The 27,148-nt window shown below is 64.5% G+C and overlaps 1 protein-coding gene across 1 annotated transcript; it reads right to left on the bottom strand.

Moving 5' to 3' along the window:
- Positions 1 to 257: 257 nt before the first annotated feature.
- COL11A2 (collagen type XI alpha 2 chain) lies at positions 258 to 25,108 on the bottom strand. The gene is made up of 66 exons (XM_084501299.1): positions 25,030 to 25,108; positions 18,899 to 19,090; positions 18,606 to 18,816; positions 17,256 to 17,418; positions 16,271 to 16,396; positions 15,448 to 15,537; positions 14,139 to 14,222; positions 13,672 to 13,731; positions 13,507 to 13,548; positions 13,345 to 13,407; positions 13,181 to 13,255; positions 12,986 to 13,072; positions 12,677 to 12,733; positions 12,494 to 12,547; positions 12,330 to 12,383; positions 12,182 to 12,235; positions 10,974 to 11,027; positions 10,832 to 10,885; positions 10,655 to 10,699; positions 10,464 to 10,517; positions 10,309 to 10,353; positions 10,109 to 10,162; positions 9,940 to 9,984; positions 9,769 to 9,822; positions 9,593 to 9,637; positions 9,430 to 9,483; positions 9,244 to 9,288; positions 9,087 to 9,140; positions 8,049 to 8,156; positions 7,905 to 7,958; positions 7,746 to 7,799; positions 7,572 to 7,616; positions 7,397 to 7,450; positions 7,278 to 7,322; positions 7,127 to 7,180; positions 6,951 to 7,004; positions 6,787 to 6,840; positions 6,538 to 6,645; positions 6,338 to 6,427; positions 6,201 to 6,254; positions 6,006 to 6,113; positions 5,798 to 5,905; positions 5,667 to 5,720; positions 5,518 to 5,571; positions 5,246 to 5,353; positions 5,089 to 5,142; positions 4,922 to 4,975; positions 4,771 to 4,824; positions 4,562 to 4,615; positions 4,349 to 4,456; positions 4,208 to 4,261; positions 4,041 to 4,094; positions 3,703 to 3,756; positions 3,462 to 3,515; positions 3,256 to 3,363; positions 3,079 to 3,132; positions 2,930 to 2,983; positions 2,705 to 2,812; positions 2,504 to 2,557; positions 2,337 to 2,372; positions 2,202 to 2,255; positions 1,800 to 2,097; positions 1,600 to 1,712; positions 1,378 to 1,446; positions 888 to 1,121; positions 258 to 554 (listed from the first exon to the last, which is right to left on the bottom strand). The coding sequence occupies exons 1-66, from the start codon at positions 25,094 to 25,096 to the stop codon at positions 408 to 410; spliced, it is 5,157 nt and encodes a 1,718-aa protein (XP_084357425.1). The 5' UTR covers positions 25,097 to 25,108; the 3' UTR covers positions 258 to 407.
- Positions 25,109 to 27,148: the final 2,040 nt, after the last annotated feature.

Genomic DNA, 27,148 nt, shown 5'->3' with positions numbered 1-27,148 from the left:
TCGAGGGCTTCCCCGGGGTGGCGGAGGTGGGAGCGTGGAAAACGAAGCCCTGGGAGCGCAGGGAAGGAGCAACTGGGATTTATGGGGGGGAAGATACTGGGAGGAAGGGAGCACTGCTGGGCGTCGAGGGAGGTAGCCAGTGGATCCGTTTAAAAAGTTTCCTCTCTGTCTCTCTACATATTAAAATATAGATTTATTCTAAGCGTTAAAAGTCTCTTTGGCATCTCTCCAGACCCTGGCCCCAGCGGAGGTGGCGGCGTTTCGGTCTCGACGCGCGCGGCCGGGGGCTGAGCCCCTCCGCCCCTCGCAGCAGCAAGGAGGGGAGGCGAGGGGGCGAGGATCGCCCCACGGGGGAGGCCAGGGTATGGCAGGGAGGGTGACAGTCGTAGGGGGGAACGGGGTTGGTCCTAGCCGAGGAAACAGACCGGTCCCACCTCGAACCCGAACCTCTGGTTGGGCTCGCCAAAGTCCACGACTCGCACGTCCCTCAGCGGGAGCTGCTCCAGGCGGGGCGTGCTCACCTCCAGCACCGTTCGGCTGGAGCCCTTCCGTGCCTGCAGGGAGAGAGACGGGACAAGGGTTGGGGACACTGGGGACACCAGGGACAGCCCTTCTCTTTATCCCACTTCTGCTGCTGAGTCCCCCTCCGGGTCCAGCAAGGTCCCCACGGAGCCTTCCCTTCTCTATGCCCAACGACCCCAACTCTCTCTCTCCATCCCAGCACCTTTTTTTGACTATTCTGCCCTCATTACCCATTTTATCCACCCCTTTTTGCTCATCCTTCCGTCCCCACAATTCCTCCAGCCCCCTCCAAAACCTCGCTTTTCCACCCTTTTCCCCCTCCCTCCCCGCCGTGCCCAACGCCTCCGCTCCGCCGCAGCGCTCACCGCGCAGCCGTCGGCCACGGCTTTGACGTAGGGGCTGGTGTCGTAGCTCAGCTCCTCCTCGTTGGCCGCCAGGAAGCGGAGGGCATGCCGGTGGTCCCCGGTGCCGGTGCTGTGCCAGGCCACCGAGCGGTGGCAGTGGTAGGTGAAATTTTGGCGGGCGGAGACGCTGAGGAGCCGCAGGAAGGTCAGCTGCACCACGCCGAGGGGCTGCCCGTCCGAGTCCGTGTAGGAGAACTGCAGGGACAACGGAGAGGAGATGAATTAACGGGGGACGGTGGCCAGGGGGGGTGAGGAAAAGGGGGTTTGGAGGGGTTCTGCGGGGATGCGGACCCCCGCGTTTCATGGAGGAGGCAGCCAGGGAAGGGGTGATGGGCTCAAAGCCTGGTGGAGGATGTTTCTGGTGGAAGACGGGCACCCGGCAAGCAAAAAGTACTCGCTCGGGGACACGAGGACACGGAGCACGTCCCCTATAAGCCAGCAGCATCCTTACCCTGCTGCCCTCCTTGAACTGACTGAACCACCGCTGGGGCTCCTCCTGCTCCCAGGACGACACCTTCACCTGCGAGAGGAGAGGCGGCCGTGAGCGGCCCCCTACCCGCGGCTCCCCGGAGTGGGAGCCCAATGGGGTCATTGGGCTCCCACTCCGGGGCACGATGGGGGCATTGTGGTCCCAATGGGGTCACGGTCCCTATGGGGTCCCCGCAGCCTTCACCTCCTCGACGTCCTTGCTGGGAAAGACGCAGGTCTCCCCGCCCGCCGTGAAGTTGCAGAAGACCTTGAAGGAGTCTCGGGCGCAGCCTTGGTTGGGGTCGATCCAGTACTCGCCTGCGGAGGGACGAGAGGGCTCAGAGCACTGGGGGCAGCGCCGCGGCGCCCGCCGCCCGCCCTCGCCCCCGCGGCGCCGCCGCTCACCGTCGGGCAGGCCGGGGTGGCTGAGCTGCAGGTCCTGGCACGTGCGGGCCGGGTTGTCCTGGGTGCCCATGGGGCGCCGCATGCCCTCGATCTCCTGCTTGAGGGAGTTGAGGGAGCCGAAAATCTCCTCCATGCCCTCGGCGTAGTCGCCGGCCGCCTGGTCGGCGGCCGCGCGCTCTCCGCCTTCCTCCTCCTCCTCCTCCTCCTCTTCCTCCACCAGCTTGCTGGCGTCGATGGAGCGCTTGCTCTTCTTGGGCAGCTGGATGGGCAGGGGCTGGATCACCTCCCCCGGGGGGCCCTGTGGTGGGCACAGCACCCTCAGCACCCCAAAATGAGGAGCCCGGCACCCCGTGGCTCAGGGCTCCTGGGCGTTCCCCCAGCCCCAAAATTTGGGGCGCTCACCGGGTGTCCTGGGGGTCCCGGAGGGCCGCGTTCGCCTTTGGGTCCTGCTTGGCCCTAGAGGAAAGGGATGCTCAGAGGGGACAGACGTTGGGCAAGGGGGTGGGGGGGTGGCAGGGAGGGGGTCTCGGTGCTTACCATGGCTCCCTTGGCACCCTTGGGACCTGCCGGGCCCTGCAAAGCAAGACCAGGTCTGTCAGTGCTGGGGAGGGGAAGGGTGACAGCAGGGAGGGCAAGGACGAGAGTGGAGGCAGAGGAAGGGGGGATGCGGGACCGGCAGCAGGCGGGGGGGGGGGGGCACTCACGGGAAGGCCGGGGGGGCCAGCGGGGCCGATGGGTCCGGTAGCTCCGGGGATGCCCTGCGGGATGGGAGGAGAGCGGACGGCGGCGTGAGGACACCGGGGGGTACCCCAGTCCCGGAGACCCCCCCCCCCCCAAAACCCCAACCCCGCTCTGAACCCTTCCTCCTGCCCCCCCCCCACCCCCCCCAGCCCCCCCACACTCACGGTTTCTCCTTTCTGCCCCGTGGAGCCCTGGGGGCCGGGCAGCCCCCGGTCTCCCTTCTCCCCCTGCTCCCCCGGGGGTCCGATCAGGCCGATGAGACCAGGGTGGCCCTGGGGGAGGGACACGGGAGGTCAGCACAGGGACGTGGGGGGGGGGGGGATGTGGGGTGGGGACAGCGTCACCGTCCCCTGTCCCCTCCTCGTGGTGACCCACGGCGCCTCGCTCACCTTCTCTCCTTTGGCACCGGTGTCACCTTTGAGGCCGGGGAGACCCGGGGGACCCTGCGGAGGGGATAGACGGGGGGGGGCTCGTGCGATGCAGGGAGGGGGGCCCCCCAATTCGGGGGGCGGCATTGGGGGGGTGGGGGCACACTCACCACGGGTCCCGGTGGCCCAGCTTGCCCCGTGGTGCCCGGCTTGCCTTGCTCTCCCTGCACAGGTCAGAGGACGCCGCTATCCGTCACCGCCACCCCCGGGGGCGCACGGCGAGGGCAGATGCACCTCGATGTGTCCCCCCTCCCCCCCCCCCGGGATTTTAGGATATTATCACTTACCACCGAGCCCGGCAGACCCCTGAGACCATCCGGTCCCTGCTTGCCAGCAAGACCCTGCGGCCCCACGGGACCCGTCTTGCCGGGGGCACCCACGGCTCCGGGCTCTCCCTGCGGGCACGGAGGAGCCGGGTGAGGCCGATCCCGTTTTTGGGCTCACAGCCCCCATTGGGGTCTCCCCACGGGACCCCCCCCCCAGCATCGCTCACCTTCGCGCCCTTCTCGCCCTGACGCCCCTCGGGGCCGGGGGAGCCAGCTGGACCCTGCGGGGAGGAGAAATGGGGCGGTGAGGGGCGAGGACACCAAGAGGGGCGAGGACACCAAGAGGGACGAGGACACCAAGAGGGACGAGGACACCAAGAGGGATGGGGACGCAGCGAGGGATGGGGACGTGGAGAGGGATGGGGACGCGGCGAGACGGGTGCGGAGCCGGCCTCACCCACCACTTACCCTCTTCCCCAGGGGTCCGGGGGGCCCGTTCTCGCCTGTAGGACCCGGCGAGCCCTAAAAGAGAGAGGGGGGAGCGAATTTGAGCTGGTCTGGTCCCAAAACCGGGACGGGGAGCGAGGTGGCGAGGAGGACCCCGGGGCGCACGAGGAGAGCCCAGGCTGCGGGGCGCAAGGCGCAGCCGGAGGATGGGCGCGTGGATGCGAGCGTGGATGTGAGCGTGGCCCCCTTCCCCCCACGCCACGGCACCCCAAAATATCGGCTGCGTGACGGGGACGGCCCCGGGCAGCCGAGGAGGGGGGGCGCAGGGAGTGGGGTGCCCCCCAAATCCAGGCACTCACCGGCTCCCCCGGCTCGCCGTCCTCTCCGCGCTCGCCCTTGGCACCGTCCTGGCCCTGTTGGGAAGGGAAAACCCGGGGTGAGCCCGCGGCCCTAAATGCCCCCCCCTACACTAAACCCCCCCCCCCCCCAAATAATTCCTGCAGTCCCTCGGGGACCCGCCACTCACCCTGGGGCCCATTTCGCCGGGGGGGCCGGGATCGCCGGGAAAACCAACGGGACCCTGGCACGGAAAGAGCGGTGAGCATTGGGGGGGGGGACCCCAAAAAGCCGCCGCAGCCGCCCGGCCCCGTGCCCCCCCCACACTCACGGGGTTGCCCTTGGGCCCATCGTCGCCGGGGGGGCCTTTCCCCCCCGGTGGCCCGGCCACGCCGGCGGCTCCGGCTTCTCCTTTCTCCCCTCGCTCTCCTCGCGGGCCCTGGGGTGCGAGAAAAGGGGTCGGCACCCCGCAGAGGCAGCTTGGGGAGGGGGGGGGGTACAGGGACAGGTTTTGGGGTGTCCCCCCCCCCCCATAGGCACTCACCTTGACTCCCGGTTCCCCTTGGATGCCCGGAGCCCCCGATTCACCGGGGTCCCCCTAAAATGGGAAGAGAGAGAAGTGAGCGCCCCCCCCCCACTCCAAATCCAAGCCCCCCCCCCCAAAAAACGGGGTCCCTTGGCCCCATTGAGCCACCCCCCCCCCCCCCACAGAGGCTCGGGGCAGACCCTGCTGTCCAGCACCCATGGACTTACCTTTTCCCCGGGGGGGCCCAGGTTGCCAACACCTCCAGGGGGTCCCTGGGGTCCCTGCAGTGGGGGGGGGAGCAGAGGCGGTCACCCCGGTGCCCCCCCCCAGGAAAGGACACCGGGGACACAGGGTGGAGATGAGGGGGGGGTCACTCACATCAGCTCCGGAGGGTCCAGCGGGGCCACGGGGGCCTGGGGGGCCAGGGGGGCCCTAGAATGGGGGAAAAACACAGCGTGAGGATGGGTCTGGGGGGTGTCCCCCCCCCCAAAAAAAAAAAAAAGTGATGTGTTATTGGGGAAGGAAGGGGGGGGGGGGGCACGTACCATGGGTCCTACGTCACCCGTTTCGCCCTTCTCGCCCGCCGGACCAGGCAAACCCTAGGAGCGAAGAGAAAGGGTTAAAATGGGGGGGGGGTTGGAGGGGGGGCCGGGGGTCTTTGGGGGGTCTCCGGGGGGTCTCCGGGGGGGTCTCCGTGCTCACCTGGAGGCCGATGGGGCCGGGGGGCCCGTTGAAGCCCCGCGTCCCCTCGTCACCCTTGGCACCGAAGTGGCCCTGGGGACCTCTGGCACCCGGCTCCCCGTCGGCGCCCTGCGGGGTAGGGAAGAGGGTGGGTGCCGCCCGGTTCCCCCCCCCCCCAAAAAAAATATGGGGTTTGGGGGGGGGACAAAGACACACGGGGACACCTCCTGGCCTTCGTCACCCCCTCCCCGGGGGGCAGGACCCCCCCCTTCCCAACCGTGTCCCCTACTCACCGCAGCTCCGGGCTGCCCCACCGGCCCGATGGGTCCGGGGGGTCCGGGGGGACCCTGCGAGGGGAAGGGAAGGGTCAACGGGGCTGGGGCAGCCCAGAAGGGTGGGGGAGGACCCGTGGGGTCGGGGGGGGGACACGCGGGCTACTCACGTGCTCGCCCTTGTTGCCCTTGCTGCCCTTCTGGCCCGGTTCGCCCACCTCCCCCTGCGGGAAGACGCCGAGGGATCAGCAAAAATTGGGGGGCGCGGGGACATCGGGGGGGACACCGGGTGGCACCTCACCTTGTCACCGTCCTCGCCGGGACCACCGGGGGGGCCAGCGGGGCCGGGGAGACCCACGGGGCCCTGAACGCCGTCGCGGCCAGCGGGACCCATGGGACCTTTCTCTCCCTTGAATTTATTTTTTTTTTGGGGGGGGGGAAAGGGAAAAAGAGGGGTGAGGGGGCGCGGGGACATTTGGGGACACCCCGCCGCTCGCCGCGGTACTCACGGGGACGCCTTTCTCTCCGGCGGGGCCCGGTGGTCCTTGTGGCCCCGGTCGCCCGGGGGGGCCAACAGGGCCACCTTGTCCCGGTCCTCCTCTTTCCCCTGGGGAGCCCTGGGGGGGGGCAAGAGGGATGGGGATGAAGGGGGGGGGCGCAGTGGGATGGTGGGTGGAGGATGAGGGGGGGGCGCGCGCACTCACTGCGGGTCCTGGGGGTCCCGCCGGACCCTCGTTGCCCTTCAGCCCTGGGCCGCCCTGTAAAAAGAGGGGGGGGGGTCAGCGGTGTGGTTTTGGGGTGGGGGGGTGCTGGGGGGCACCCAAGGGTGGGTGGTACTCACCGGGGTGCCGGGCAGACCCCGCTCGCCGGGGAAACCCCGCAAACCGGCGGGGCCGTCCTTGCCGGGGGAGCCGGTGGGGCCGGGGTCTCCCTAAAAGTGGGGGGGGGGAAAAAAAGAAAAAAAGATAAAAATAATAAAAAAAAATAGGTGGGGGGGGGCTGAGCCGAAGGGGACCCCCCCCCTCCCCGTAACCTCCTCACCTTGGTGCCCTCTTTGCCCGAGGGTCCCGGCAGCCCTTGTTCTCCTGGGGGGCCGGGGGGGCCCGGGTGGCCGCGCTCCCCCATGGGGCCGGACTCCCCAGCGGGGCCCTGGAGTATAGGGTATGGGGTGGGGGGGGGGTGTGGGGTGGGGTGGGGGGGGGAGAATCAGCACGACCCCAAAAAGGGAGCGGGTGCGCCCCTAAAGCGCTGCGCCCCCCCCCCCCTCCCCAAAAAAAGGGCGACGCTCACCTGAGGTCCCACCACCCCGGGGGGGCCGGGGGGGCCGGTCTTGCCTTGGAAACCCTGGAAGGAAATTTTTTTTGGGGGGGGGGGGGGGGGTCAAGGTGAAATTCCACCGAGGTGTTTTGGGGTCAATTTTAGGGTGTGGGGTGAGGAGGGGGGGGGGCACTCACGACTTCTCCTCGCTGCCCGGGGTGCCCGGGGAGCCCGTCCTTGCCGGGGGGGCCCTGTGGGAAAGGATTTGGGGATTTGGGGATTTGGGGATTTGGGGGGGGGGTGAGAGGTGCTGGTGGCACCCTAGGGTGGTGGTGGTGGGGTGGGGGGGGGACACGGGGACCCCGCTACTCACGGGAGGTCCTTTGGGTCCCGGGAAGCCGTTGGTGCCCTGCGGTCCCGGCAGACCCTAAAGGGGAGCGGAGGGGGGTATTTAGGGCGCGTGGGACCCCCCCCCTCGCCCCCCAAACCCCCCCCCCAAAAAAAAAATCCCGGCACCCTCTTACCCTTTCTCCCGGAGGACCGTGGGGGCCGTCGCTGCCGGAGGTGCCCTGTGGGAGCGGGGTTTTTAGGGTGCCCATTTGGGGACCCCACAGAGCGCCCCCCCCCACCCCAAAACACTGACCTTGGCCCCCGATTTCCCGGTGGCTCCTCGCGGACCCCGCTGGCCCCGGGGACCCTGTAGGAGGAGATGGAGGTGGCTCGGGGACCCCCGCCCCATAGATTTGGGTGCTGGGACCCCAAAACCATTTGGAGAGGACCCCCCCACCCCCCCCCCCCCACCACCACCCCGGACTCACCGTGGGGCCGCGCTCGCCCCTGGGCCCCGATTTCCCCGAGAGACCCTAAAAAAGAGGGAGAGTTTCGGGGACGTGCCATGGGGCGGGACCCCATAGCGTCGTGCCCCCCACCCCACACCCCTCTATGGGGGTCACGGCCCCATAGCGATGGGGGGGGGGGGGGCGGCCACTCACCCGAGCGCCCTTCTCGCCGTTGCTGCCCGGAAAACCGGGGAACCCCTGGGAGCCCTGGGGAGGGAGAATTTGGGGATGGGGGGGGGGGCAGCGATATTTGGGGAGGATTTGGGGAAAGGGGACGCGGATATGGGGCAGCCCCACAGCTGCTGCGCTCACCTTGGGGCCCTGGCGCCCCGGGTACCCCGGCAGCCCCGGCACTCCCAATTTGCCCTATAAGAGAGAAAAAGGGGGGGTCACGGGGTGCCCCCTGCGCCCCCCCCCCCTCCCCAAAATCCCCCGAGCCCCCCCGCGGCCCCTCACCTTCTCGCCCACCAGCCCAATGGGGCCGGGGTCGCCGGTGGGGCCCGTGCGCCCCTTGGGACCCTCGGGTCCGTCCTCGCCGCGGGACCCCGGCACGCCGACCTCGCCCTGGGGACAGAGGGGGCGTCAGGGTGGCCCCAATGGGGTCACGGCCCCTATGGGGTCATGGTCCCTATGGGGTCATGGTCCCAATGGGGTCACGGCCCCTATGGGGTCACGGCCTCAATGGGGTCATGGTCCCTAGGGGGTCATGGTCCCAATGGGGTCGCGACCCCTATGGGGTCATGGTCCCTATGGGGTCACGGCCCCTATGGGGTCACGGTCCCAATGGGGTCACGGCCCCTATGGGGTCATGGTCCCAAAGGGGTCATGGTCCCTATGGGGTCATGGCCTCAATGGGGTCATGGCCCCAAAGGGGTCACGGCCCCAAAGGGGTCACAGTCCCTATGGGGTCACAGTCCCTATGGGGTCATGGTCCCAATGGGGTCACGGTCCCAATGGGGTCATGGTCCCTATGGGGTCACAGTCCCTATGGGGTCACAGCCCCTATGGGGTCACGGCCCCTATGGTGTCACGGCCTCAATGGGGTCTTGGCCCCTATGGGGTCACGGCCTCAATGGGGTCACAGCCCCAAAGGGGTCACGGCCCCTATGGGGTCACGGCCCCAATGGGGTCATGGTCCCTATGGGGTCATGGTCCCAATGGGGTCACAACCCCAAAGGGGTCACAGCCCCTATGGGGTCACAGCCCCTATGGGGTCACGGCCTCAATGGGGTCATGGCCTCAATGGGATCACAGCCCCAAAGGGGTCACGGCCCCTATGGTGTCACGGCCTCAATGGGGTCTTGGCCCCTATGGGGTCACAGTCCCTATGGGGTCACAGCCCCTATGGGGTCACGGCCCCTATGGGGTCACGGCCCCTATGGGGTCATGGTCCCTATGGGGTCATGGTCCCAATGGGGTCACAACCCCAAAGGGGTCACAGCCCCTATGGGGTCACGGCCCCTATGGGGTCACGGCCCCGCCGCGGGCACCTACCCGGTCTCCTTTCACGCCCATGTCCCCCTTGAAGCCGGGGAAGCCTTCCTCGCCCTGCGGGGTTGGAGAAGCAGTTTTTTGGGGTTTTTGGGGTTTTGGGGGTTTTTAGGGTCATGCGGTACCCCCCCACGTCAAGGGGGCGAGGGGGGGCTCCTACCTTCTCGCCCTTGTGGCCCTTCAGCCCTCGGATGCCGTCGACGCCCTGGGGAGGGGGGGAGAGTGACGGGGAGCCCCCCAGCACCGCGGGCGGGCTCCTGCCCCGATTCCGCCTTTTCTTCCCCCAAAAAAAAACTGCTGGCGTGTGTGTCCCCCCCCCCAAAAAAAAAAAATTTCAGGCACTGACCTTCACGCCGCGGGGGCCCGGGTATCCGATGGGACCCTGGGGACCCGAGGGACCCTGGGGACGAGAGGAGGGTGGGGGGGGGGGGGGTGAGGGATGGGTGCCACCCACGCGGGGACCCCGTGTCCCCCCCCCCCTTCCGCCACCCCCCCCCCCGTGTCCCCACCTGGTGGCCTTTGGTGCCGGGGGGGCCCTCCTTGCCGGGGTGACCCTAAAGCAGAAAGGGGTGGAGATGGAGAGACCCCAAAACGGGGCACGCAGCCCCCCCACCCCAAGGCACTGGGGTCCCCCCGCGCGTCACCGCGGTGACACCGGGCACGGGGGGGGGGGGGACACACTCACGGGGGGGCCGTCGGAGCCGGGCATGCCGGGGAGGCCGGGTTTGCCTTGGGGGCCCTAGAGGAAAAAAATAATAGGGTCGGAATAGGGTCAGGGTGTCACCGGGGGGGCACGGGGCAGCGCCGTCCCCATGCGCCCCCCCCCCATTTGTGTCCCCCCCCCCCCATGTGTCACCTTCTCTCCAGGTGGTCCCGTGGCACCTTGGGGACCCGGCAGACCCTAAAATGCAGAGGTGAGGTGGGAGTCACCCCCTGTGCCCCCCCCCCTAGAATTTTTTTTTTGGGGGGGGCAGGGGTCTTTTTCACCCCCCCCCCCCACCCACCCTGGTCCTTTGGGTGCTCACCTGGGTGCCGGGGGTCCCCTGCTGGCCGGGGGGGCCGGGCTCCCCTTGCGGCCCCTGTGATGGATCGGACACGGGGTCGGTTCCCAAAATCGCCCCCCCCCAAAAGAAGCACCGGGGACCCCAGCATGGGGGTGGGGGGCAACCCCCCCCATGTGGGGGTCCCAATTTTTGGGGGGGGGGGGGGGGATGGTGGCACTCACCAGGTTCCCCTTGGGTCCTATGGGGCCGTCCATGCCGCGCACGCCCTGCGGGGGAGGCAAAATTTGGGCACCTTTTGGGGGGGGGGGGGGGGGGCACCAAAAAGATTTGGGAAGGGGATTGGGGATGGGGGCCCCCCCCCCCCCACGGCACTTACCGGGGGACCGGGGATTCCGGGGGGGCCTTTGGGGCCCAGCAAACCTCGGGGACCCTGTGCGGGGAGAAGGGGGGGGGGCGTCACTGCGGGGGGGGGGGCAGCACCCATGGGTGGGGGGCTTCACCCCGAGACCCTCACCCTCTGGGGGGGTGGGGTCTTTGTGTGCCCCCCCCCGGCCCTATATGCCCTACCGCTTCTCCGGGCAGCCCTCGGGGTCCCACCTCGCCGTCATCTCCCTGTAATTTATTTTTTTTTGGGGGGGGGGGCACAAAAAAGGGGGGTGAGCGGGGGTCGGATCACCGACCCCCTCCCCACCCTATAACCCCCTCCCCACCCTATAACCCCCCCCCCCCCACGGCACCACTCACCCTCTCTCCGTCCTCGCCGGGGGGTCCTGGCATGCCCTGGGAGCCGGTTTCACCCTGGGGGGGGGGTAAAGAGGGGGGGGGGGGGCCATGAATGCACCCAGTGTCTGTGCCACCTCCCCCCCCCCCCCTCCCCGGCACTCACCCGGTGCCCTTTGTCACCCGGCAGCCCCGGCAGCCCGTCGAAGCCTCGGTCGCCCTGGGGTGGGGGGAAGAAGGGAGGTCAGGGTGGGGTGTGCGCCGGAGTCACACCGGAGTCACACTGGATCCAAACCGGATCCAAACCGGATCCACTCCAGATCCACTCCAGACCCACGCGGGATCCACACCAGACCCATACAGGACCCACACCGGACCCACTCCAGACCCACACCGGATCCGTACAGGACCCACTCCAGATCCACACCGGATTCATACAGGACTCACTCCGGATCCACACCAGATCCACACCAAACCCACACCACATCCATACAAGGACTCACACTGGACCTACACCAAACCCACACCAGACCCACACCGGATCCACACCAGATCCACTCCAGACCCACACTGGATCCATACAGGACCCACTCCGGACCCACACCGGACCCACTCCGGTTCCACACCAGATCCACACCGGATCCACACCAGACCCACACTGGACCCATACAGGACCCACACCAGATCCACTTCAGATCCACTCCAGACCCACACTGGATCCATACAGGACCCACACCAAATCCATACAGGACCCACTCCAGATCCACACCAGACCCACACCGGATCCACACCAGATCCATACAGGACCCACTCTGGACCCACACCAGATCCACACCGGATCCACACCGGATCCATACAGGACTCACTCCGGATCCACACCAGATCCATACAGGACCCACTCTGGACCCACACCAGATCCATACAGGACCCACACCAGACCCACTCCAGATCCACTCCAGACCCACACAGGACCCACACCAGATCCACTCCAGACCCACACCAGACCCACACCAGATCCACTCCAGACCCACACCAGATCCATACAGGACCCACACCAGACCCACTCCAGATCCACTCCAGACCCACACAGGACCCACACCAGATCCACACCGGATCCACACCAAACCCACACCAGATCCACTCCAGACCCACACCGGATTCACACCAGACCCACACCGGATCCATACAGGACCCACACCAGACCCACACCAGACCCACACCAGATCCACTCCAGACCCACACCAGATCCACACCGGATCCACACCAGATCCACCACCAGCGGGATCCTCATGGGTCGCAGGGACCCCCCTGGGGACCCCCAGATCTCGAGGGGATCCCGGGGGGATCCCGCAGCCCCCCCCCCGCCCCCGTTACCTTCACACCGGGATCTCCGGGCATCCCCCGGGCGCCGTCAGCTCCCGGCCGACCCTACAGGACACGGGGGGGGGGTGAGAGGGGCACGGACCCCCCCCCATCGACCCCAACCCCAATCTCCACCCCCCCCCCAAAAAAAAAAACTCACCCTCCTGCCTGGCTTCCCCGGGGGTCCGGTGAGTCCCTGGGGGCCGCGGGGACCCTGGGGGGGGGGGAAAGCCAAAAAATTAATGGGGGACCCCAAAAACGAGGGGGCTCGGAGCCCAACGGAGGGGGGGGGGGACACCACCGTGACACCGGGGGGGGGCTCACCTGGGGCCCGAAATCTCCGGATTCGCCCTTCATCCCGGTGCTTCCAGGCTGCCCCTGCAAGCGGACGGCAAAATGGGGTATTTGGGGGGGGGGCACGGGTACAGCAGCCCCCCCCCCCCCAGCCACCCCAAAAGCCACCTTGCAGCCCCCCCCCCCCCCCCCCCAAATCCCACCCATACCCACCATGGGTCCGGGGCGGCCGGTGTACCCCATGGGGCCGGGGGGGCCCCGGAGGGCGAGCTGGAGGAGAAACAGGAAAAAAAAAAAAAGGGGGGGGGGTTAATTAATTTTTTTTTGGGGGGGGGGCACCCCAAAATTTGCGTCTTTTTGGGGCCGCGCGCCCAAAAAACGCACGAAGCCGGCGCGCAGCCGGGGGAAGGGCGACGGTGGCGGCCTCTGTCCCTTGTCCCCAAGGGGATGGGGGGGTCTCGAGGGGACACGAGGGACACGGGGGGGGGCCGGGGGACCCCCCCCCCAAAAAAAAAAACTCACCCGTGCTTGCTGCAGGAGGGCCTGAGCCTGCGCCTCCTGCGCCGAAACCGCCGGCCCCTTGTCGCCGCCGCCACTGCCGAAACGGAACTGGGACATTTGGGGGGGGGACGACACAAAAAATTTAATTTTGGGCAGGGGGGGGCCACCCCCCCAATTTTCCTAATCTTCTTCCCAGCCCCTTCCCCAAAAACTCACCGGCAGCATCATGGAGGTGCCGGGGGGGCCGGGGGTCCCGTCGGAGCCGGGCAGCCCGGCACGGCCGGGGGGGCCCTGTAAAGGGGGGGGGGGGGACACGAGTGGGATGTGGGGGGGGGGTCACCCGTGACCCCCCCCCCAAAAAAAAAAAGCCCCCTACTCACCCTCTCACCAGGTTCTCCCGGGGCTCCCGGTGGTCCCTGCGTCCCCGGTGGGCCTGACATACCCTGGGGGGGGGGGGCACCGTGATGAGGGGGGGGGTCCTGGTGTTTTTGCCCCCCCCCCCCACCCAATTTTGCCCCCCCCCCCCCCCCCCGGGGTCTTACCGCGGGTCCCTCGGGGCCAGGGGGCCCCTCCACCAGCATCCCCTGCGGACGGACAGAAGGACATTAGGGGGGGACACGGGGAGGGGGGGGGATGTGCCCCCCCCCCCCCATTTTGGTTTTGGGGATTTTTGGGGGGGTTTTAGGGCTGGGGGGGGGGGCACGTACCGGTTCGATGACGGCCGGCTCGCCCTTCTCGCCCTTGTAGCCCCTGGCCCCTCTCGCAGCCTGGGGGGGGGACAGGGGGGGTAACCCCAAAAGGTCAAAGGTCAGCATGGCCCCCCCCCCAATTAATTAGCGCCCCCCCCCCTCTCAGACACACACAATTAGCACAGGCGTAATTAGCGCTCGCCCCCCCCCCCCCTCTCCGCACAATGAGCTGCGAGGTGACCCCCCCCCACCCCCAAAATAACCCCCCCCCCAAAAAAAAGGAGAGGGGATTTTAGGGATTGGGGATGGTGGGGGGGGGGATATAGGGTGGGGGGGGGGCACACAAATGATGCTGAGGAGACGGACGCACGGACACACGGTGTCCCCCCCCAAATCCCCAAATCATCCTGGACCCCCCCCCCTAAGATAAGACCCCCCCCCCAACACCAGGACCCCCCCCCCCCCCCCCAAGACCCCGGCGTTACCTCCAGCGGGGGGGGGGCGGCCGCCGGCCCCACATCGCCCTCGGGGTCCCACCGATCCGGGGGGGGGGTGGCCCCATGGGGGTCCTGGGGTGGGTGGGGGGGGGGGCGAGGGGGGGGATATTGGGGTGGGGGGGGGGGGGAGAGCGGTCACGGGGGGGGGTCATGGGACGGACGGACGGACGGACAGACGGACAAGCGAAGCCAAACGATCGCGGGGTGATAGCGGCCCCCCCCCGGGGGGGGGGGGGCGTGAAATGGGGTCTGGGGGGGGGAATTTGGGGTCGGGGGGGGATTTGGGGTCGGGGGGGGGGGGGATTTGGGGTCGTTTTCTACCTGCTGGGGGCTGTGGCCTCGCTTCCATACAGCCCCAGTTGCAAGAGGGGGGGGGGGGATGCACGGCTTGGCCCCCCCCCCTCCCTTGTGTTATTTTTGGGGAGAAATCCCGGTTTTGGGGTGTTTTCCACCGCCGGGATAGTGCCCGGAGGTGGGCGGGGTGTTCTTCATCATCATCATCATCATCATCATCATCATCATCATCATCATCATCAAAATCACCCAAATCATCATCAAAATTATCAAAATCATCATCCAAATCATCCAAATCATCCAAACCATCATCAAAATCATCATCAAAATCACCCAAATCATCATCCAAATCATCAAAATCATCATCAAAATCATCCAAATCATCAAAATCATCATCAAAATCATCATCAAAATCACCCAAATCATCATCAAAATCATCAAAATCATCATCAAAATCATCAAAATCATCCAAATCATCAGAATCATCATCAAAATCATCATCCAAATCATTCAAATCATCCGAATCATCATCAAAATCATCAAAATCATCATCAAAATCACCAAAATCACCAAAATCATCCAAATCTGAAGGTTTTGGGGGCTGGTCCCCAAGGAGGGGGGGGTCCGGGGGTGTCCGGCTCCGAGGATGAGGAGGATGAAGATGATGATGATGATGAGGAAGGCGATGAGGAACCCGCCCAGGTCGATGGGGGGGGGGGGCAGAGCACCCGATATCACCCCGAGGGACCCCAAAAAAATGGGGGGGGGGGGGGACACAAGGACAACAAAACCCCCCCCCTTGAAGCATCCCCGTCCCTCCCCCTCCTTTTCCTATCCAGCCACCGATGGGGGGGGGGGACACAAATAAATTTGGGGGGGGGGGTCACAAATAAATTGGGGGGGGGCACAAATAAATTTGGGGGGGGGGGGGACACAAATAATTTGGGGGGGGGGGGCGCTGCGACACAGCAGACGGACGGACGGACGGACAGACGGACGTTACCTGCTCGGTGCCCCCCCCCCGGGGGGGCCCCTCCTGGCTATTGGCGTAGTAGTAGGGGTACTCGTAGTACTCCGCGTCCTCCTCAAAGTACTGGGGGGGTTGGGGGGGGGATTTGGGGTGGGGGGGGGACAGACGGACACACGGACGGACGGACGGACGCGGGGGGAGAAGAAGGAGACGTCACCGTAACGCCGCCCCCAAAGGGGGAAGGGGTGAGGTGGGGGGGGGGGGGGACAGGACACCCCCTCCAAATTTTTTGGGGCGCAAAATTCAACTTGGGGGGTGCAAAATCCAACTTGGGGGGCACAAATCCAACTTGGGGGGTGCAAAATCCAATTTGGGGGGGCGCAAAATTCAACTTGGGGGGGCACAAATCCAACTTGGGGGGTGCAAATCCAATTTGGGGGGTGCAAAATCCAACTTGGGGGGTGCAAAATTCAACTTGGGGGGTGCAAAATTCAACTTGGGGGGTGCAAAATTCAACTTGGGGGGTGCAAAATCTAACTTGGGGGGGCACAAATTCCACCTTGGGGGGCGCAAAGCCAATTTGGGGGGTGCAAAATCCACCCGGGGGGGGCGAAAAATTCAACTGGGGGGGCGCAAATCCAACTTGGGGGGCACAAAATTCAACTTGAGGGGTGCAAAATTCAACTTGGGGGGCGCAAAATCCACCTTGGGGGGCGCAAATCCACCCGGGGGGGGCACCACGTTCACCCCCGAGCCTCTCCTTTCCGCGTGCCCTCTCCTCAAATCCATCCAACCCCCCCTCCCCCAAAAAAAAAAAAACACCCCCCCACCCCCCCCCCAGCCCCTGCGCCCCCACCTCGTGCCGCTGCCGGGGGGGCTCCTGCGCCTGGGGGCCCCCGGGGGCGCAGCGGGGGGCGTAGTGCTCGCAGTACTCGAAGGCCGCCTGGGGGTCGGGCGCGATGAGCAGCTGCTGGATGTCACCCTGGGGACATTTTTTGGGGGGGGGGGGACACAAAATTAAAAATTGGGTGTCCTTAGGGGCCAGGCGGGACCCCCCCGCCACCAGAAAATGATGAGAGTAAAATATATAGGGATAATAATAAATGAAGTAATAGTAATAGTAATAGTAATAGTAATAGTAATAGTAATAGTAATAGCAATAGCAATAGCAATAGCAATAGCAATAGTAATAGTAATAGTAATAGTAATAGCAATAGCAATAGCAATAGCAATAGCAATAGTAATAGTAATAGTAATAATAAAAATAAATAATAAGTAATGAATAATAAATAATAATAATGGTGATAAATAATAATTAATAATAAGTAATAAGTAGTAAACGATAATCAATATAATAATAAATAATAATAAATTATAAGTAACAAATAATAAATAATGATAATGATAAATAATAAATAATAAATAATAATAATAAATGAAACAATAATAATAAATAATAATAAATAATAAATAATGAGTACTGAGTAATAATAATAACAATTAATAAAATAATAATAATAATAACAATTAATAAAATAATAATAATAATAATAATAACGATAATAATAATAATAATAATAATAAACAACTATAAATTATAAATTATAAATAGTAATGAGTAATAAGTAATTAGTTATAATAAGTAATAAGTAATTAGTAGTAGTAGTAGTAATAATAATAATAATAATAATAATAATAATAATAACAATAATAATAATAAAAGATTATAAATAATAAGTAATAAATTATAAATAATAAATAGTAAATAAATAAATGGTAAATAAATAAATAATAATAAATAATAATAATAATAATACAATTAATTAAATCGATTGGTGTACCTGGAACACCTCGTCGTCCAGGATGCGGGTGCCGAAGACGGTGATGCCGCGGGTGTCGAGGACGGGGTGGGGGCTGCGGGGCAGGGGGCGCTGCCCCCGCTCCTGGCAGTCCAGCAGCAGCGTCACCCCCCGGCCCCGGACGCTCAGGGCCACCCGGTGCCACCTGCGGGGACAGCGGGATGGGGGGACGGGGTGCCACAGGGTGCCCCAGGGCACCTTAGGGTGCCGTAGGGTGCCCCAGAGACCCCTAGGGTGCCCCAGAGACCCCTAGGGCACCCCAGAGTCCCATAGGGTGCCCTAAGGTGCCATAGGGTGCCCAGGAGTCCCCTAGGGTGCCCCAGAGCCCCATAGGGTGCCATAGGGTGCCCCAGAGACCCCTAGGGTGCCCCAGAGCCCCATAGGGTGCCATAAGGTGCCACAGGGTGCCCAGGAGTCCCATAGGGTGCCCCAGAGCCCTATAGGGTGCCACAAGGTGCCATAGGGTGCCCTAAGGTGCCATAGGGTGTCCCAGAGTCCCATGGGGTGCCATAGGGTGCCTCAGAGTCCCATAGGGTGCCATAGGGTGCCATAGGGTGCCACAAGGTGCCATAGGGTGCCCCAGAGCCCCATAGGGTGCCATAGGGTGCCATAGGGTGCCCAGGAGTCCCATAGGGTGCCCCAGAGTCCCATAGGGTGCCACCTGTGGGGACACCCAAGTCGTGGTGACGGGGTGCCATAGGGTGCCCCAGAGCCCCATAGGGCGCCCTAAGGTACCATAGGGTGCCCAGAGTCCCATAGGGTGCCCTAAGGTGCCATAGGGCGCCCCAGAGTCCCATAGGGTGCCCCAGAGTCCCATAGGGTGCTAGAGGGTGCCCCAGGGCCCCATAGGATGCCATAGGGTGCCCCAGAGACCCATAGGGTGCCCTAAGGTGCCCTAGGGCGTCCCAGAGCCCCATAGGGTGCCCCAGAGCCCCATAGGGTACCCCAGAGTCCCATAGGGTGCCATAGGGTGCCCCAGAGCCCCATAGGGTGCCATAGGGTGCCCCAGAGTCCCATAGGGTACCCCAGAGTCCCATAGGGTGCCATAGGGTGCCCCAGAGCCCCATAGGGTGCCCCAGAGCCCCGTAGGGTGCCATAAGGTGCCATAGGGTGCCCCATAGCCCCATAGGGTGCCATAGGGTGCCATAGGGTGCTCCAGAGCACCATAGGGTGCCATAGGGTGCCATAGGGTGCCATAGGGTGCCATAGGGTGTCCCAGAGCCCCATAAGGCGCCATAGGATGCCCCATGGGGCGCCACCTGCGGGGACAGCGGGACGTTTTGTCCCCCGGGGGGTTGGTCGGGTTTTGGGGGCGCCGCGCCGGGTACCCACTCGCCGTCGGCCAGGTCGACGCCGCGGAAGAGGGGATATTCCTCGGGGGCCGGGCGGCCGCCTTGGTCCCGGTAGAGGAAAAGGGGCGAGGGGCCCAGCTCCAGGCCCAGCCGCTGGGCGCCGTCGCGGTCGTAGACGGAGAGCAGGAAGGCCCGCGAGCCCGGCCGGGCCTTCACCAGCGCCATGATGGAGAAATCCGCCGGGAATTTGCCTAAAAACGCAAGGAATCGCCCCAAAATGAGGCACCCAAAATGAGGTGGGTTACCCGTGCTGGGCACCGCGCCGGGGCTTACCGGGGAAGAGCTGGCGGGTGGGAGCGCTGAGCTGGGCGCGCCGCGTTATCCGGTACGCGGTGTCACCGGTGTCACCGGTGCCACCAGTGCCACCAGTGTCACCGGTGCCGTGCTGGGAGCAGAAGCCCGGAGCCTTCTTCACGCCCTCGGGCAGGGTGTGGAGCTGGAGGACCTGGAGGACGTCGACGGGATCTGCAGGGTGGGGGGGAGAAGTGGGGGTGGGGGGGGTGCTATAGGGTGGCCCTGAGTCCCGTAGGGTGCTCCAGAGACCCATAGGGTGCCCCAAGTCCCATATGGTGCCCTGGAGTCCCATAGGGTGCCATAGGGTGCCCCAAAGTCCCATAGGGTGCCCCAGAGTCCCATACATGCCCCAAAGTCCCATAGGGTCTCATAGGGTGCCCCAGAGTCCCATAGGGTCCCATAGGGTGCTCCAGAGTCCCATAGGTGACCCAAAGTCCTGTAGGGTGCCCCAAAGTCCCATAGGGTGCCATAGGGTGCCCCAAAGTCCCATAGGGTGCCCCAGAGTCCCACACATGCCCCAAAGTCCCATAGGTGCCCCAAAGTCCCATAGGGTGCTATAGGGTGCCCCAGAGTCCCATAGGGTGCCATATGGTGCCCTGGAGTCCCATAGGGTGCCCCAAAGTCCCATAGGGTGTCCCAGAGTCCCACAAGATCTCATAGGGTGCTGCAGAGTCCATAGGGTCTCATAGGATGCCCCTGAGTCCCATAAGATCCCATAGGGTGCCATAAGGTGCCCCAGAGTCCCACAGGGTGCCCAAGAGTCCCATAGGGTGCCATAGGGTACCCCAGACACCAAGGGCTGCCCCAAGCACTGTAGGGTACCCTGGGGTGCCATAGGGTGTCCCAAGCACTGCGGGGTGCTACAGGATGCCATGGGGTACCACAGGGTGCTATGAGGTGCCCCATGAACTATGGGGTGCTATGGGGTTCCATGGGGTGCCATGGGGTGCCCCATGCACTGTGGGGTGCTATGGGGTGCCATGGGGTGCCCCATGAACTACGAGGTGCTACAGGATGCCACGAGGTGCCATAGGGTGCCATGGGGTGCCCCAAGCACTACGGGGTGCTATAGGGTACCATAGGGTGCCACGAGGTGCCCCATGAACTACAGGGTGCTACAGGATGCCATGGGGTGCCATGGGGTGCCCCACATACTGTGGGGTGCCATAGGGTGCCATGGGGTACCCCATACACTGTGGGGTGCTATAGGATGCCATGGGGTGCCATAGGGTGCCCCATCGCACTGCAGGGTGCTATAGGGTACCAAAGGGTGCCATGGGGTGCCATGAGGTGCCCCATACACTATGGGGTGCTATAGGGTGCCATGGGGTGCCATGGGGTGCCCCATACACTGCGGGGTGCCATAGGGTGCCATGGGGTACCCCATACACTGTGGGGTGCTATAGGATGCCATGGGGTGCCATAGGGTGCCCCATCGCACTGTGGGGTGCTATAGGGTACCAAAGGGTGCCATGGGGTGCCATGAGGTGCCCCATACACTATGGGGTGCTATAGGATGCCACGGGGTGCCATAGGGTACCCCATACACTGTGGGGTGCCATAGGGTGCCACGGGGTACCCCATACACTGTGGGGTGCTATAGGGTGCCATGGGGTGCCACGGGGTACCCCATACACTGTGGGGTGCTATAGGGTGCCATAGGGTGCCGTGGGGTGCCCCATGCCCTACAGGGGCTGCCCCAAGGGTACCACGGGGGTGCCGTGGGGCACAGTGGGGCACTGTGGGGCACAGTGGGGCACTGTGGGGCACAATGGGGCTCTGTGGGGCTCTGTGGGGCACCGCAGCCGTGCCCGGCACACCCGTCCGGCCGCTATCCAAATTCCAATCTCCCCCCCCCACCCCCCCCGGGACGCCCATGAAGGGCGGCTTTGTTCGGCCGGCCGGCAGCGGGGGCTCTCACCTGTACCACCCCCCCCTCCCCGCCCCCCTCCCACCCCAAAGACCCCAAGCAGACCCCAAAAAACCTCCCCCCACCCCCCCACCCCCCCAAAAAAAAAATCCCCCTGCCCGGCTCCCAGCGCCGGCCCCGCGTCCCCACCATCTGCAGAACCCATTGGGGCCGCGGCCAAGCGGTGGGGGGGGGGGACATGGGGAGGGCGGGGGGGGTGCGCATGGGGGCCTCCCCCTCCCCAAAACCCCCCCAACCCTTCCCCTGACCCCCCAAGAAGCCCCCAACCCCATAGGGATGGGGGCCACACCATGCGCGCTCCCCGCGTCCGTCCATCCTTCTGTCCATCCCCCCCCCCTTTTTTTTTATATTTTTTTTATTTTTTTTATTTTTTTTTTTATATATTATTTTTTTCCACCCCCCCCCTCCCTCCCCGAGCCTTCCCCAGCCAGCCCCCAGCCTGCGTTTCTCATCATCCTCACCCTCCTTCCTCCCCCCCCCCCCCCAGCTTTCCCCGGCCGGGATTTCGGAGGGGGGCACCGCGGCGGGGAAGCTCGCAGCCCCCCCAACCATCCAAGACCCTATAAAGGATGCTCTGGCTTTTTTTTTTTTGTTTTTTTTTTTTTTTGTTTTTTTTTTTTGGGGGGGGGCCCACGCGTGCACGCATGAGGCCGAAGGTCTCCTCCTCTTCCTCGCCGCCCGCAGCGCTTGGCCCCCACCCAGGCCGGCACAGAGACACCTTTCTTCTGCCCCGCGGCGAGAGGAAAACCCATTACGGATGCATAACTCAATTCCCGGGGGGGGGGGGCACACGGGGAAAAAATTAAAAAAAAAAAAATAAATAAAAATTCAGCCCCCCCCCCTCCCCTTTTCCTCCAGCCCCCCTCTGCTCCCACCCCCGTTTTTCGCCGTCTTCCTCGTCTCCCCCCCCCTTGGGATTGGGGAGGGGGGAAATTGGGGACCCCCCAAGATGAGGGCGCCGGACCCAAAGATCCCCGTGGGGGAGCGGGGAACCCCCGGGAGCCCCCGAGACCCCCGGGGAGCCCCCAAGACCTCCAGGGCTCCGGGTGGGTCCCGCTGGGTGGCCCCAGGACCCTTGGGTGGCCCCAAAACGCCCAGGGAGACCCCCGGGTGGCCCCAAGGTCCCCAGGTGTCCCCAAGGACCCCCGGGTGTCCCCAAGATTTTTGTGTGTCCCAAAAAGCCCCAGAAAGACCCCAAGGTGTCCCCAGGACCCCCGGGTGTCCCCCAAAGCCCCCAGGTGTCCCCAAGACTCTTGGTGTCCCCAAAACCCCCCAGGTGTCCCCAAGACCCCCAGGTGTCCCCAGGACCCCCGGGTGTCCCCAAAACTCTTGGTGTCCCCAAAACCCCCCCAGGTGTCCCCAAGACTCCCAGGAAGACCCCGAGGAGTCCCCAGGACCCCCGGGTGTCCCCAAGGCCCCCCGGGTGTCCCCAAAGCCCCCAGGTGTCCCCAGGACTCCTGGGTGTCCCCCAAAGCCCCCCAGGTGTCCCTAAGACCCCTGGGTGTCCCCAAGATTTTCGGGTGTCCCAAAAAGCCCCAGAAAGACCCCAAGGTGTCCCCAGGACCCCCGGGTGTCCCCAAAACTCTTGGTGTCCCCAAAACCCCCCCCAGGTGTCCCCAAGACTCCTGGGTGTCCCCAAGATTTTTGGGTGTCCCAAAAACCCCCAGAAAGACCCCAAGGTGTCCCCAGGACCCCCGGGTGTCCCCAAAGCCCCCCAGATGTCCCCAGGACCCCCAGGTGTCCCCAAGACTCCTGGGTGTCCCCCAAAGCCCCCCAGGTGCCCCAAGACCCCTGGGTGTCCCCAAGATTTTTGGGTGTCCCAAAAACCCCCAGGAAGACCCTAAGGTGTCCCCAGGACCCCCGGGTGTCCCCAAGGACCCCAAGGTGTCCCCAGGGCCCCCGGGTGTCCCCAAAACTCTTGGTGTCCCCAAAACCCCCCCAGGTGTCCCCAAGACTCCTGGGTGTCCCCAAAACCCCCCAGGTGTCCCCAGGACCCCCGGGTGTCCCCAAGGACCCCCAGGTGTCCCCAAAACCCCCCCAGGTGTCCCCAAGACCCCCAGGAAGACCCTTGGGTGCCCCAAGACCCCTGGGTGTCCCCAAAGCCCCCCCAGGACCCCCAGGTGTCCCCAAGGACCCCCAGGTGTCCCCAAGCCCCCCGGGTGTCCCCAAGACCCCCCCCCCCATTCCCCTCCATCCCCCAGGTGCCCGGGGGGGGCTTCCACCCACCGCTCGCTTGCGGGGTTTGTTTTTTTGGGGCGAAAAAGGGCCGATTCTGGAAAAAAGGTTATGTGTGTGTCTGGGGGGGGGGGGGGGGGAAGGAAGGTGATCTGAGGGGGGGGGGGGGCCGGGGGGGGGGGCACGCAGCCGGCGCCTGATCCCGACCCAAGGAATTTCCAGCGGCCGCTGCCAGGGAGCGAGTGGAAAATGTTTATGGGGCCGGGGGGGGGGGGACAGGGGGCACACAGGGGGGGGGGGGGACACGGGGAGGGGGCGAGGGGGACACGGGGAGTGGGGGGGGGACGCCTGGGGCACCCCCGTAATGGGGTTGGGGGGGGAAAGGGGATGGAGGGGACGGGGTCCCCAAGGGGCGCCCGGGGTTTTTTTGGGTTTTTTTATGGGGTGGGGACCGCCGGGACCCCCTGGTGCCATGGGGGGGGTGGCACTGGTGTCCCCCCCCCCCCCCGTGTCCCCCCCCTAAGGGCTATAAAAAGCCCGGAGCCGCCCGCGGTGGCCACGGGGCTAAAAATATCCCGGGTGGGACCAGTGCGGTGCGGGCGTGCCCAGTGCTCCCAGTGCTCCCAGTGCCGGCCCCCAGCAGGTCCCAGTACTCCCAGTAGCTCCCGGTGCCACTCACCCCACGTCCCGCTTACAGTCCCGGTGGATTTCCCAGCCCCCCCCCAGTTAGAGCCCTCCCAGTATGTCCCAGTTAAAGCCTCCCCGCAGTTCCCAGCTCCCCAGTTAGAGCCCTCCCAGTATCTCCCAGTAAGGGCTCCTCCGTGTCTCCCAGTTACAGCCCAGTTCTCCCAGTTCTCCGACCTACCACCCCCCTGCGCCTCCCAGTTACCATCTCCAGGATCCCCCAGTACTCCCAGTGCCTCCCAGTTAGAGCCCTGCGGCATCCCCAGTGCCCTGAACTGCATCTGCCCAGTGCTCCCAGTAACAGCTCCCAGTTAGACCCAGCACCTCTGGTGCTCCGCGCTGTAGGTCCCCAGTCCTCCCAGTAAGAGCTCCCAGTTAGGTCCAGTGTCTCGGGTGCTCTGAGCAGCATCTCCCCAGTCCTCCCAGTGCTCCCAGTAACAGCTCCCAGTTAGACCCAGCACCCTCAGTGCTCTGAGAAGGGCTCCCAGTCCCTCCCAGTGCTCCCAGTAACAGCTCCCACTTAGATCCAGTATCCTGGCTGCTCTGAGCTGCATCTCCCCAGCCCCTCGTAGTGCTCCCAGTCCCTCCCAGTTAGACCAGTACCCTAGGTGCTCTGAGCGGCACCTCCCCAGTCCCTCCAAGTCTCAGCGCTCCCAGTGACAGCTCCCAGTCCTTCCCAGTGCTCCCAGTAACACCTCTGTTAGATGCAGCGTCACAGGTGCTCCGAGCAGCACCTCCCTCCCAGTACTCCCAGCAACAGCTCCCATTAAGAACCAGTACCCCTGTTGCTCCAAGCATCGTCTCCCCGCTCCCTCCCAGTAACAGCTCCCAGACAAACCCAGTCCATCCCAGTAACAGCTCCCAGTCAGATCCAGTACCGCAGGTGCTCTGAGCAGCATCTCCTGGTGCTCCCAGTCCCTCCCAGTAGCATCTCCCAGTGCTCCCAGTCCTTCCCATTCGCATCTCCCGGTGCTCCCAGTCCTCCCAGCAGCATTTCCCAGTCCTCCCAGTCACATCTCCCGGGGCTCCCAGTCCTCCCAGTAGCATCTCCCGGTGCTCCCAGTCCTTCCCAGTCCCCTCAGTAGCATCTCCCGGTGCTCCCAGTCCTCCCAGCAGCATCTCCCGGTGCTCCCAGTCCCTCCCAGTCCCCCCAGTAGCATTTCCCAGTCCTCCCAGTAGCATCTCCTGGTGCTCCCAGTCCCCCCAGCAGCACCTCCCAGCGCTCCCAGTCCCCCCAGCACCATCTCCCAGCCCTCCCAGTCCCCCCACCATCACCTCCCAGCGCTCCCAGTCCCTCCCAGTCCCCCCCCAGTTCTCCCACCTGCGGCCGCCAGAGCCAGGCTGAGCCCGAGGAGGGCGAGGGGCAGCGCGGAGCCGCTCGGGGCCATGGCTGGGGGGGGAAATTTTTGGGGTCGGGGTTTTGGGGGGGGGGGGGGGGCTCGGTTCCCGTCCCCGCTCCGCTCCCGGTCCCGGTCCCGTCCCGACTGCGCTCGGTCCCCGCCGCTGCCCGGCCCCAGCCCCAGCCCCGGCCCCGCCGCCCCCGGCCCGCCCCCGCCCGGCCCCCGGGGCTGCCCCGGAACGAACCCGCCCCCCCCCAAGGGGAACGCCCCCGGCCCCATCCCATAGCCCTGTCCCTATCCCATAGCCCTATTCCCATCCCATATCCCAGTCCCATATCGCTATCCCTTAGCCCTGTCCCCATCCTATATCCCCAGCCCAGTCCCCATCCCCTATTCCCATCCCCAGCCCAGTCCCCATCCCATACCCCCATCCCCTATCCCATATCTCCATCCCATATCCCCAGCCCAGTCCCATATCCCCAGTCCATATCCCCATTCCTGTCCCCATCCTATATCCCCATCCCCTATTCCATCCCCATCCCATATCTCCATCCCCTATCCCTGTCCCCATCCTATATCCCCATCCCAGTCCCCATCCCATAACCCCATCCCCTATCCCATATCTCCATCCCATACCCCCAGCCCAGTCCCATATCTCCATCCCATATCCCCATTCCTGTCCCCATCCCAAAGCTCCATCCCCTATTCCCATTCCATCCCCTATCCCGTATCTCCATCCCATATCCCTGTCCCCATCCCAGTCCCATATCCCCAGCTGGTCCTGTATCTCCATCCTATCCCCATCCTATATCCCCAGCCCTGTCCTATATCCTCAGCCCTGTCCCCATCCCATATCCCCATCCCCTACCCCTGTCCCCATCCCATATCCCCAGCCCCATCCCATATCTCCATCCCATATGCCCATTCCTATCCCTATCCTATATCCCCATCCCAATCCCATATCCCCAGCCCCATCTCCATTCCAGCCCATCCCCATCCCAGTCCCATATCCCCATTCCACCCCCATCCCATATCCACAGCCCTGCCCCATACCCCTATCCTCACCCTATATCCCCATCCCATATCCCTATCCCCTATTCCCATTCCATCCCATATCCCATATCTCCATCCCATATCCCTGTCCCCATCCCATACCCCCAGCCCAGTCCCATGTCTCCATCCCATATCCCCATCCCATATCCCAGTCCCATATCCCTAGCTGGTCCTGTATCCCCATCCCATCCCCATCCCATATCCCCAGCCCTGTCCCATATCCCCATTCCTGTCCCCATCCCATATCCCCATCCCCTATTCCCATTCCATCCCCATCCCATATCCCTGTCCCCATCCCATGACCCCATCCCATGTCCCTGTCCCCATCCCATGTCCCCGTCCCCATCCCATGTCCCAGACCCCATTCCCATCCCATGACCCCATCCTGTGCCCCTGTCCCCATCCCATGTCCCCATCCCTGTCCCATGTCCCCACCCCACAGCCCTGTCCCCAAATCCCTGTCCCCGTCCCATGTCCCCACCCCACAGCCCCCCCCCCCCCATCCTATGTCCTGGACCCCATCCCCTGTCCCCATCCCATGTCCCCACCCCACAGCCCTATCCCCAAACCCCTGCCCCCACCCCACAGCCCCCCCCAATCCCCCCCCCCATATCCTGTCCCCACCCCACAGCCCCCCCTCGCCCCCCCATCCCCAAAACCCCATCCCCACACCCCAACCCCATGCCCCCCCCACCCCAATCCCACCCCCCCACCCCCAAAACCCCCCCCAAACCCCCCCAAACCCCCCCCTTTCCCCCCCAACCCCATGGGACGTGGCAGTGCCCCCCCCACCCCAAAAAAAACCCCAAGCCCCCCCCATATGGCCCCCGCCCAGACGCGGACACTCGGCCCTTCAGCTCGCACAGAGCCGCCTCTGTGCTCCGGGGGGGGGAAGCCAAAAACCTGGAATTTCGACCCAAAAACCTGGAATTTCGACCCAAAAATAGCCCCGAGACGGAGAGGGGGGGGACACACACAAGCACACGGAGCCCCCCCACCGAGAAGCAGCAGCTTTAATCACTGAACTCCGAAGCAACGAGGATGGGG

The sequence above is a fragment of the Aythya ferina genome, assembly GCF_964211825.1.
Source record: "Aythya ferina genome assembly, chromosome: 30".
Classification (NCBI taxonomy): domain Eukaryota; kingdom Metazoa; phylum Chordata; class Aves; order Anseriformes; family Anatidae; genus Aythya; species Aythya ferina.
The sequence above is the reverse complement of the archived record's forward strand: the minus strand, read 5'-3'. Positions and strand labels throughout refer to the sequence as shown.